General features: G+C 38.9%; 1 protein-coding gene across 1 annotated transcript; it reads right to left on the reverse strand.

The window, feature by feature from the left end:
• Positions 1 to 27: 27 nt before the first annotated feature.
• On the reverse strand, positions 28 to 2,766 carry ahsg1 (alpha-2-HS-glycoprotein 1). Its single transcript, XM_082510702.1, has 7 exons — positions 2,550 to 2,766; positions 2,094 to 2,204; positions 1,849 to 1,933; positions 1,105 to 1,274; positions 903 to 1,019; positions 544 to 621; positions 28 to 437 (listed from the first exon to the last, which is right to left on the reverse strand). The coding sequence occupies exons 1-7, from the start codon at positions 2,745 to 2,747 to the stop codon at positions 135 to 137; spliced, it is 1,062 nt and encodes a 353-aa protein (XP_082366828.1). The 5' UTR covers positions 2,748 to 2,766; the 3' UTR covers positions 28 to 134.
• Between the last annotated feature and the right edge of the window lie 10,051 nt (positions 2,767 to 12,817).

The following is a 12,817-nucleotide window of genomic DNA, read 5'->3' on the forward strand; positions in this document are numbered from 1 at the left end:
AATAACAATCATTGTGCTTACTCCAGCTTCAAGTAGTCAACACCTCGATGGTTTATTTTGTATGCACTATATTTTGGCACATTGCATGCAGAACAACCATGTTCTTTATTTGGCAATGTTCAGCTAATTCTGGATTAGTTGTGTGGGCGGTGAGGAAGAGGCCAGGGGCAAATAGGGTGGAGAGCTGGGTCAGGATTGACTAGGAATCCGTGACATGGATGAAAGCGCCGTAGGGGGTGAAATGACCCTTTACCCTTGCCACCAGTAGGAGGAGGGCCATGACCATGGTCGTGAGCATGTGGAGGGCGTCCTCCTTTGCCAGCATCTGGAGGGGTGCCACGACCATGGTCGTGAGCATCTGGAGGGGGGCCACCATGACCATGTGGATGACGTCCACAGACAGGCTCCTTCTCACCAGGCCCAAGGGCAGTGGTGTTCTGTTGAGAACAAAGACAACAAATGCAAGAGTTGTTTTTTTGTTGTCGTTTCTTAATAAGTTGCCATAAAAAAGGAAATTTATTGCAAAGCTGCTGTTGGTCTCACCTCTGCAGGATAGAAATCACACTCAGTGGACAGGAGTCCATTTTGACTGGAGTAAGATGAACGGCAGAAAGCATGACGCTTTAAAAAAGGAAGGATATATACAATGAGAGAACTAACAGGAATAAGCCATAAAAAAGGTATTTGTCATTTAGGGATTAGAAATGCTGGTTATCTGTATTGTTTGTATTTGATTTAATACTTCTTACAACTGTGCAGTAAATCGCTTGTTACTCTTTAACATTGTGATATAATTTTAATGGGATGTGGTACTCATGATCTCACTGAATACACACTAATTTTAGTACACAGCATATCAAAATGTGGCTCAGGATTTTCTGAAGTGTATGAGTTGTACTTACAGCTCTGTTAGGACAAAGTGGAATGCATGCCTCAATTACGATTCTAGAGCCCATTGGGCAATGAGTCTCCACAAGTGCAAACTCAGGATAGTAGTTCATTCCTAATCCCATTATGTACTACAAGAAAAGAAAGTGTAAAGTTAAACAATGACTGATCTTATGAGTTCACAAAGAGGGGGAGGAAGAAAAGGATCCTCTGTACCCCAGTTGATATCCGCCCCACTTCCTTCAAGATGTAGTAATGCTGGTTACTGGTGTTCTTGTTGAATTCTGCTGTCGCTTCACGAACAGACTTGAGACCTTCAGAGTTGTTGAGAGGCAGCAGCACAGGACAGTCAGGGCAGATGTGTACCATCTCCAAGTTAGTTTTTTCTGCAAACACACAAAGAATTGTACTGAGTGTACGTTCAGAGGATTCCAAAAGTCACTCGCTGAGGCTCTTTAGCGTTTTCTGTCAAATATTCTCCCTCGCAGTCTTTCACAAGATAATGAACTTCTCCCCATGTTTACTTCCTAAAGACTCCTCTTCACTAGGATGCTTGTTTGAAATTATTTTTCAATCGTGAGTTTCTTCATTGTATTTTTTTAGCGTTACACACAAAGTATTTTGTCACCCTTGTCCCAACTTTTTTGAGACATGTTAAATGATTTAAATTCTAAATAAGCATTTTTTTAAACTAAACTTAATGCCACAGTTTTAATATTTGCTATTAGTGTACTGCTTTTACAAATGCTGTTTTTTATCTGCAGTCAAACTTAAATGACAAATTATGAAAAATGAGGAAGTTTGGCCAAAGTCTGTCTTTGGCCACATCGAGTGTGTTTTTGAACAGGCAGACCAACAGCCTTGGAGTAACAAGTAATCAAAAATGATCGTATTTGATCATATCTACAGTAGCATCTTCTCAGTGAAATGGTGAACAGCTATGATGCAGAGAGAGCCCACCTTGTCGTGTGTCACATTCATATTTGGTTATGTCGGCATCACCATCTTTTATAGTCATCAACACAGTGCAGTTGGCCTTCACTGCCTTCAGAGAAACACAGAGAATGCAGTTTTATTTCATAACATCACTGAAGTAACTTTGCATAATTTGGCCAGATTAGCACGTCCACCTTCTGACCAGAGGTGAATGTTGCATGAAGTCAGTGCAGGCAGGTGGATTAAGCAAACAGCTGCTTTGCATTTACCCGCTCTCCCATGCCACGTATTTCACAGTCCTCAAAGGGTTTCGGGTTGATAGTGTGGCATTTTGTTTCCCGAAGATCCAGCTGCAACTTTACGTTACATCCACCATCAACCTGGAAAGAGCAGAGAGTAAGACTGTCATTCATATTTACTGATGCAGTTTCCTACATCACCACAGGAACACCATGACAGACTTTTTTGTCATGAAAAGCTAATGTTTGGAAAACTACAATAAACATTAATAATATTTTTTTTTAAAAAGAAAAACATTTCAAAAGAATTGTGGACTTGGATTTGTCACTCACTATGCTTTTATAGAACTGCTACTGTTTTTTCTACTCTCTTCTATTGTTTAAGTTTTGTCCCGCTTGTTGTTTATTATCTCTTTGCTCCTCTTGCCAAAGTGGAAATACTCAAATGTGAACTGCAAATGCGCACATTTACTGCTACTATCATACCTGTTCCACACTGTTCCCTTGAACTTCATGCAGTCTGAACTTGTAGCCATGGTCGTGATGCTCATTGATGTGATGCACTGCCTTATCTGCTGCCGCCGGACCGTTACCTTCACTGCATGTTAGTGGCTCCAAACCTGGGGCAGCGCTGCAAAGCAGGACTGCTGCCGAAAGAAGTGTCAGGACTCGTAACGTCCTCATGGTACCGCAGAGAAGACTGGAGCAGGCCACTATTACGGGGCTGTTATATAGAGTGGATTGGTTAACATATGTCAGTGGGTTAGGAAATAAATGATAAATAAATAGAAGCGACCACAAGACAAACATGAACTTTAATCAGAGGAGCTCAGCATATTTTGAAATGTTTACCGAACCAGTCAGTTTCATCACACTTCGTACACAGTCGATATTTAAACTGAAGGATGTTATTGTAGGATTTTTAGCAGCTGCAGATCTTACATTTTGTTTTTTGCTCATCATTACAATCAAAATGTTTGAAAAGAGTTCAGATTTGGCCCAACTTTGTTCATTTGATTTGTGTTTGGAATAAACCAGGGTAGCTGTTTAAACATTACTTCTATCCTAAGTTTGGCACAAGGACATGGATCTTTATCCTTTTAAGGGGTTTCCACACCCTTAAAAGTACTTAATAAAACTTTTTTGTTTCTTTTCTTTTTGTTATTTATTTTGGTTGTAAGAGGTTAAGCATATTTTTATCATTTCATTCAAATGCCAGAACACCGAGAGAGTTTTTTGTTATTTTACACCCAATGACCCAAGAGAACTCTTTAGATCAAAATAGCTTCAGACAAACTTTTACCCAGCAATGCTACAGCATTTTTTCAAGTATAGGTGGATTACATCAAGCTGGAGGTGGTAAAAAAACATCCATGGCCAGATTTATTGCTTAATTTACTAAGAATAAAAAAAAAAAGCAACAACAAAAAAACAAAAAACTATTGTAATGAAGATTCAAGAAAGTGAAAAGTATAGAAGCACTTTGCATTCTCATCAGAAAAGCACCATTTAAGTGCCAGTCAGCATACTAATTACTGCAAACGTATTTGTGTGACTTTCACATTTAGAATGCAGAATTTGGTTATTTCAAAAAACCATACAAAGAAATTTGCTAAAGTTTGCGAAATGCAATTTACTGCTATTTACATCAACAGGCAAAGTGTTGATGTGTTGATTTACCACAGGACTAAAAGATTAACACTTTTCCACTTAACATGGCTGATAATTCTTATCAGCACAAGCATAATCATCAAAAGCGTACCAAATCTTTGAGTCGGGCCAGTTATTTAGTATTAATGGAATTTTGAAACCCATTGTGACCCATTGTGAACAAAGAAACTCAGGGACACAAGAGACAATATCAAAGACAGTAGCAACCTGTTAATCACATACAGGCTACTATGTTGCACAATCCGTTTTGAATCTAAAGGGACTATAACTTATCTTTTTTTAAAAAAAATTCTGAGTTTTAGAGTTTACAATGTTAGTTACAGGTATTGATTAACACAATTTGCAAAAAAAATAAACAAAAGAGAAACACTGAACAATCGGGAGTGACCAGTTGCCAGATTATTGATTTTAAAATTTGAGAATTAAATTCGGCTTATGTATATTAGTGTATTGGACCCATTTATCCAAGCATGACAAAAACCAACTTACTCTGTTATTCACATAGGCTGTTAACTCCTCCATCCTATAAACTCAAGTGTTATTTCCCACCACAATTATAAAGTTGGTACATCTTGTAATAGCCATTTCTTTGTTATACATTTTTTACTTGCAACTAGCAAGGCACTTAGTAAACATTTTTCTTTTTTAGACCATTCCTGTGGCGTACATCCAAAAAAAATAGTTTTCATTCCACCCCTCCCTGAGCCTGGTTCTGCCGGAGGATTCTTCCTGTTAAAAGGGAGTTTTTCCTTCCCACTTTGAGTGATAGAGTAGAAAAGCCCTATATAAGAGCCAGTCCATTAATTTAACTTTGAAACATTCAGTGTCTGACACTGTCACAGTAATCGTAAGGGTCCTGCAGATGTCACTTGGTAATCTCACTACATTTTAACTGCACAAGACTCTGGATATTGTAGCTCCTGTGAAAAAGAAAGCCTGAAATCAGAAGTATTTGACTCCCTGGTATAACTCTCAAATGGGCACCTAAAAGCAGATAACTGGAGCGAATGGATTCTCACTAATTTAGAAGATCTTTATTTAGACTGGATAAAAAGTTTGTTGCTCTATAAAAAAAAGCCTCCATAAAGCTAGAACATCTTACTATTCATCATTGATTGAAGAAGATAAGAACAACCCCAGGTTTCTCTTCAGCACTGTAACCAAGCTGATAAAAAGTCAGAGCACTGTTGAGCTAACTATTCCTTTAATGCTGACTAGAAATTAATTCATGAACTTTTAACCGTTTTAACCATTAGAGAAACAATTATTCATAACTTTCATTAAGTACAGCTACTGATATTTGTTTAGACAGTCTGTGAAGGTTCTCAGTCATGTAGGTCATTGTAGTCTATGGAGCTTGGAAAGGAAAGCATCTGGAGTGCACCATGAGCTGGATAACTGAGGACATACACAGACTTTTCTAACTGGATGATTACAAACGCATCAACAGAAGAAGAAGAAGGTGGTTTTAAATGGTAACAGGGAGGTACTGCTGGGATTTGAACCCAGGATCTCCTGTTTACTAGACAGGCGCTTTGACCAGCTAAGCCACAGCACCTCTGGATGTGTTTCTTTCCAAGCTCCTTAGATTTATTTGGACTATTTTTCCTCTAGCTGAACTAATTGAACTTTCTGAGTTAACTTCCTTCACCCATTGTGAAGGAAGAATCTCAGGGACACAAGAGACAATATCAAAGACAGTAGCAACCTGTTAATCACATACAGGCTACAATGTTGCACAATCCTTTTTGAATCTAAAGGGGACTATAACCATCATAACTATATGGTGCTGTCTGACTGGAAATGACTAACAACATAAAATAATCAGGAAAGTGTTTGCTGAGGTCAGAGATTATATGAGTCAGAAACTGGATTATATAGTGGTTGAACCACTAACTTGCCAAGTAGTAGATGCCCTGCTCTTTCTCCTGAGCTACAACCACGCACAATACTGTTAAAATATAATTTATGGTATACATTTGCATGTTTATTTTGTTTATAAAATTTCTTAGGCCACTCTAGAGGTAGAGCAGGTCACCTACTAATCTTCTGTGGAACCAGCTTCCAGTTTGGATTCAGGAGACAGACACTATCTCTATGTTTAAGATTAGGCTTAAAACTTTCCTTTTTGCTAAAACATATAGATAGGGCTGGATCAGGTGACCATGAATCCTCCCTTAGTTATGCTGCAATAGGTGTAGGCTGCTGGGGGATTCCCATGATGCATTGAGTATTTCTTCTTCAGTCACCTTTCTCACTCACTATGTATTAATAGACCTCTCTGCATTGAATCATATCTGTTATTAACCTCTGTCTCTCTTCCACAGCATGTCTTCTATCCTGTCTTCCTTCTCTCACCCCAACCAGTCGCAGCAGATGGCCCCGCTCCTCCCTGAGCCTGGTTCTGCCGGAGGTTTCTTCCTGTTAAAAGGGAGTTTTTCCTTCCCACTGTTGCCAAAGTGCTTGCTCATAGAGGAGCAGTTACTTAGAAAGAGCATAGAAAACAGTTCTTGGGTGAATGAGGCGAGTTGTGTAAAGCACTTTGAGTGATAGAGTAGAAAAGCCCTATATAAGAGCCAGTCCATTAATTTAACTTTGAAACAGACTTCCCAGAATTTCCTAACTGGATAATTACAAACGCATCAACAGAAGAAGAAGATAACAGCGAGGTACTGCTGGGATTTGAACCCAGGATCTCCTGTTTACTAGACAGGCGCTTTGACCAGCTAAGCCACAGCACCTCTGGATGTGTTTCTTTCCAAGCTCCTTAGATTTATTTGGACTATTTTTCCCCTAACTAAACTGAGTTAACTTCAGTAACTACTTCCTCCAAACCATCAACTTGTCTTAAAGACCCCAATCTTACAAGGCTTTTCAAGGAAGTTTAATGTTTTAATTTTAAAAATGATTAGCCTCTGTCAGTTATTAAGCTGTATGTACCACAGACCTTCAAGCTGGCAGTAGTTAAACCATTACTTTAAAAGCCATCACTGGACCCAGCGGTCTTAGTTAATTATAGGCCAACCTCCAACCTTCCTTTATAAGGTTGTAGCTGTAAAATGCTTCTGTAAATGATCATCTGCAGAGGAATGGCTTATTTGAGGAGTTTCAGTCAGGTTTCAGAGCTCATCACAGAAACAGCTTTACAAATGATCTTCTTATGGCCTCTGACAGTGGACTCATGTCTGTGCCTGTCCTGCTGGACCTCAGACCTCATACTGTTGACCATAATATTTAATTATAGCTATTAGAGCATGCTGTAGGTGTTAAAGGTCTATCCAATAGATACCTATTTGTTCATGTAAGTGGACAAATCTAATTCTTTATGCACTAAGGTTACAAATATGTAAAAGTGCTTTCTGCTGTTTGTGCAGCATTAGAAATATCCTGTTTCAGAGTGCAGCTGAAAAACTAGTTCATGGATTTATTACTTTCAGACTACTGTAATTTGTTATTATCAGGATGTCCTACTGAACTCCCTGAAATGCCTTCAGTTGATCCAAAATGCTGCAGCAGGAGTACTGACAGGGACTAAAAAAGAGAGAGCATATTTCTCCTATACTGGCTTCCCTTCATCGACTCCATGTTAAATCCAGAATTGAATTTAAAATCCTCGTCAAGTACAAGGTCTTGAATAATCGGGCCCCATCTTATCTTAATGACCTAATAGTACCATATCACCCCATTAGAGCACTTCGCTCTCAGACTGCAGGCTGACTAAAGTACTTAAAAGTAAAATGAGACAGAGCCTTCAGTTTTCAACCCCTCTTCTGTGGAACAAGCTCCCAGTTTGAATTGGGGAGACAGGCACGCTCTCTACTTTTAAGATTAGGCTTAAAATTTTTCTTTTTGATGACTCAGCTCGTTAGGGCTGTAACAGGTGACCCTGGATCCAATAGGCCATGGCTGCTTGGGGCTTCTCATGAAGCTCTGACTGTTTCCTTCTTCACTCACCTTTTTTTATGCAGTCAGAGGTAACGAAGTACAAACACTTTGTATACTCTGCAGGTAGAATTTTGGCACAACACAGAAGGACTGCAGCTGTCCATCAGTTCGGGTTGCGTATTTCAACATCTAGCTTGCTCTACAGAAGACCAGCGAGCGTAAAGGCAGTAATTTTTTTAAGCAGCAGGTAATTTTAAATGCAACTTTTCTATGAGCTCAACAAAACAAAACTGTGCAGTTTGTCACACAGTGTGTTGCTAGCTAAAGGACTAGCTGCTGTATTTCACAGGAAGAGAAAAGAAAGAGCTAACTCCACTCAGAGATGGAGAAAGATTAAAAAAAAGAGGGCAGGAAAGGAAGAGAGCTTAGATTTAAAGGTAAGGACTGCTCAGTGGTGATAAACTGGACATTTTCAAGCTTACATCTAAGTCCTCGTGTTTAAATCAGATATTGGGTCTGTATATTTGACATAATGTTTTTCCATGTTGTCAAACATACTACAAAACAAACTGAGGTAGGCTAACTGTGTTATTATTTAAAGGTAGTCAAGTCAAGTCAAGTCAAGTTTATTTATAGAGCACATTTAAAAACAACCAAGGCTGACCAAAGTGCTGTACAGTAAATACAGATAAAAATACAATAGAACACAATTTCGTAAAACACCTCGCTGATCAAATTAAAAAATAAATAAATAAATAAATAAATAAATAAATAAATAAATAAACAAATAAATTAAACCTTTCTAAAAGCCAATGAAAAGAGGTGAGTTTTAAGAGCAGTTTTAAAAGTTTCTAGGCTTTTGGAGAATCTGACGTGAGGAGGTAAACTGTAAGGTAAGAGGCAAAGTAACCCTCTATAATGTAGGCAATTTAAAAAAAATCCTTCTTTTTCTCTGTTCATGTTCTGCTTACCTGATTCAAGCTGAGTACCTTGATTAGAATCAAAACTTAGACTGAAATAAAGTTGGTATTTCTATCTACTAATATTATTTTATTGTCACATTAATATTGCACAAGGTTCAGTCAGCTTTGCATAAAAATAGATGGTAGAAATGTTCTTCAAGGAGCTACGTTTTCACTTTTACTTGCATAAAGAAGTTCAATCTGTACTTTAACTTTTACTGGAGTATTTTTCAACACTAGCATCTGTTCTTCGGGTGGCTGTAGCTCAGGTGGCAGAGCAGATCAGCCACTAACCAGAAGGTCGGTGGTTTGATCCCAGGCTGCTCCTTGTCTGCATGCCAAATATCCTCGGGCAAGATACTAACCTCATGTTGCTCTCTGATGCATCCATTGGAATGTGTATGACTGTTAGATACTCAGCACTTAAAATTAGAAGAAGTGCTTGTGTGAATGAATTAGTTGTATAAAGTGCTTTGAGTGCTCAGACAGAGTAGAAAAGCACTATATAAGAACCAGTCCATTTACTTCTGCTCAAGTACAGAATTACGGGACCTCCTCAGAGTGCAGAACATAAACTATGTTTAATGTTGTTAAATAAATATTTACTAAATATTTTAAAAGAACAAATCCCGTTTTTCTTGCTTTTTTTCTATTCTTCCTTAGTCTTGTCAAAGTGATTTGTTTATAGTAGTGAAAGCTAAAGTTAAACAGTCTCTTTAACTATGGTCTGCATACAGAATGAATGACTGGGCTCATGGAAACTTATTAACACTAACAAAGAACAGTTACATTTAAAATCTATTTTGGAAATGTTACTATAACACAAACGGCAGTGTGTGAATGTCATGCTTTCTGACAAAGTCAACAAAATCACGAGGCTGAGATTTTTGGCCATCATTTTGTAACCTCGAAAGGTTCAAGGTTAGTAATAACCCCCCCCCCTTTGGGTCCACTCTAACAAACACACCGGCGCACCCGCCGTGACAGCCATCTTACTATTCATGACCATCGCTTTTCATTATTCAGTAACTTGCAACATACTGTAAAGATACAGCTTGTAGTATTCATTAAGAAAATCTTTGGCAGCGGATGAGTGGTGTGATTTAAATATCATACAGAAAACGTATGACATTTTTTTAAGTTGTATTTTTCTTTTCTTTCTTTCTTTCTCTGATAGACTTGTTCCTTTGCTTTACAATGCCAGCTTTTGACCATTGCCAGGTTTTCAGGTTGAATGTCTGCTTTTGTTTGCCTACTCTAAAGTACAGTCTGTTAATGAACCATAATGTCACATGTTTTAACATTGACCTTTTAAAGCCAGTTGACCGCCCACACTACAAAACGGGTTCATTCACCAGCAGAAGTTAAATAAAAAAAGGCTTTTTTCCACTTTTTTCTTTGTTCCTGTCCAGCAATGTAAGAATCAGAATTGTTGTCTGAAGGCCAAAAAATACCCCACACATTTACGTTCCCAAATGGACCATTTGCTGTAATAGTCTAGTTGATCGTCATATTTTACTAGAATTTTTGAGTCTATCACAGCAGACAAGTCACTCACAAACTCAATGACAATCACTTCCAGGGAAGAACAGAGATGGGTGTAGGAGGTCTATTCATAAAGAGAACACAGATTAGACTGAAGGCAAACACAGATGGGTGAATCAGTTAGTTAGAGCCGGGGCTACACTGACGCGAGTGGCACAACAATCCAGCGACGAGTAGCGTCGATCTATTGTCTTAAGTATTTGTATAGCGCTTTACTAGTCCCTAAGGACCCCAAAGCGCTTTACACACTCAGTCATCCACCCATTCACACACTGATGATGGCAAGCTACATTGTAGCCACAGCCACCCTGGGGCGCACTGACAGAGGCGAGGCTGCCGGTCACTGGCGCCACCGGGCCCTCTGACCACCACCAGCAGGCAACGGGTAAAGTGTCTTGCCCAAGGACACAACGATTGAGACTGTGGGAGCCGGGGCTCGAACCAGCAATCTTTCGATTGCAAGGCAAACTTCCAATTCTTGAGCCACGATCGCCCCACAGTAGTGTCAGGAATGCTGAGATAATGAGCAGCAGGTGAGAGGATGTCTCGCAGGTGTTGGCCAAAAGCTGGAACCCATCATGAGTTCCGCACAGGCGGAATACATATATGTGTATATATTATTCTGAAATTTCAAGATTAAAGTTAAAAATCTATTTTGAGAAATTGTGGCGATTACAGTTGTTGTTTCAAGACAAATTGCCATGGTTGCTATACCCTCTGAGTTAGTGAAATTGTACTTTAAAAGAGGAAGGAAATGACTTTTCTTTTAGCACATGAGTGTAAGCACACTGAAAAGATCTGTTGAGACGGATAAACAGACAAACTTTGAAGAGTGGATTTGTAAAATAATGAAGTGGCTGGCAGTGGACTGCAAAGGATATAGATGCTTACACCCATTTACATGACATTTTGACTTTTTTTTTCTTAAAATAGTAATATGACTTTTTTCTCATGACTTTTGTGATTGGTTATTAAATGTTTGCTGTTTTTTTGTTTACTATTTGTATAATTAAATAATATTTATTTCATTAAATTGTGGATTCCAGTGTTTAAGTAATAGTCCATAGTCAATAGTCTGTATTGGTCTTCACAGTCCACAGTAATTATAATGAGAGATAAGATGTTTTCTTTTATACATGTGCGTGTAATAAATAGCAGTCATACTATCAAAAACATTAATTCAGTAAATGCAAACAACCCTGGTTCTTAAAATAGGAATCCTGCCACAAAGCACTGCCTAGAAGTAGCAGGTAAGACACCTGTCTAAATCTCGGATTTAGTCATGATCACGTGACCTGGGTTTTGAAACCCACTTCAAAGCAGTGTTTTGAAATATCTGTGCTTCAGAAACTCGGCACGGAATTGAAAAGTCAGTATCGAGCGTCCATCCCTACTGACCTGCTTCACAGCCAATTACAGGCTCAAAATGTCAATGATTCATACAGAGATTTCCCTAACTTGAGGAAACTTACCGTTATCTTGGTGTTTGTTTGTGCTTTTGTTTTTATTTTTCCCCCTCTCTTCTTTTTCTTTGCTACGGAAGAGGATTAGGGCCACCGGAAAAAAAGTGGGCATTTTTTTCTTCTTTTCCAGAATTCTGAGAAAAAAGTCAGAATTCTGACTTTAATGTCAGAATTCTGGAAAAGAAAAAAAAGATGTGCCCACTTTTCTTCCCCCAGTAGCCCCAATCCTCTTCCGTACTTTGTGCCTAGAGGATATATTCTTCTAACATTGTTTTGTTCTTCAGCCTGCTCGTTGGACATTACCAGCAGAGCTCAGAGCGGAGGGGCAGGACAAATCGCTACACAAACATTCCTCTGTTTGCATAATACTCCTTTTTTGTACACTGATACCTTTAACATATGAATTATCACTCACACGTGCAAAAATAAACCCTCTGTCCTCAGGGACCCTAAGCAGGCACTTCGTATTTGTAATGCCTTGGGCTGACTCTGCATTGCAACATAGTTACAGCATAAAGCACTTTGAAACAACCTTTTTGACACAATTGTGTGTCTTTTCAAAAAGATACTTGTGATCCAGTGCAGCTGGTTGTCACTGAACACAATTTCATTGTATATTTCTACAATGGCAGTTATCTAACTAATTTATTAACCCCCCCCCGCAAGATGTTAAAAGAGCTAAAAGATGCTGCTAAATGGGAATTTTGTCTTGTGTAAGCTTGATGCCAGTGACCAAATGCACTAAATGTTAAGCACTTGCTAAACAGACTTGCTCAGTGCTCAGCCAGGTAAAACACACCAAAAATAAATATTTTGATGAGCATACAGCTTTCCAAAAGGGCCATTTTAAAAACATAAAAAAGTAACCAGGGGTCCTTGCAGGTTAAAGAATCGGACACTGCTGTATTACCGTGATACATGTTAATATGATACAGTGGGCTTGGGGTAACTGGACTGGTACTTACATGGCATGTTTGTACTCTGCTTGAGCACTTGAACCACTGGCGAAATCGAAAAATGGTTCCTAAAACCAACTCTGTGCTTTTTCAGTGATATTAGGGTCATTGCGATAAATCTAGGTAGAGTGCCACATCCAAATCTCGCTGCTGCTGCAGCACTGCGCCTGGGGTTACTGTAATCACCCCAATACGCCTGAAAAGCGCGGAGTCACTGCTTTCTTGAACCTTTGGAATTCTTCCAGTTCAGTAAACGGTTCAGGTGTTACGGG

The sequence above is a fragment of the Aulonocara stuartgranti genome, assembly GCF_965226115.1.
Source record: "Aulonocara stuartgranti genome assembly, chromosome: 17".
Classification (NCBI taxonomy): Eukaryota; Metazoa; Chordata; class Actinopteri; order Cichliformes; family Cichlidae; genus Aulonocara; species Aulonocara stuartgranti.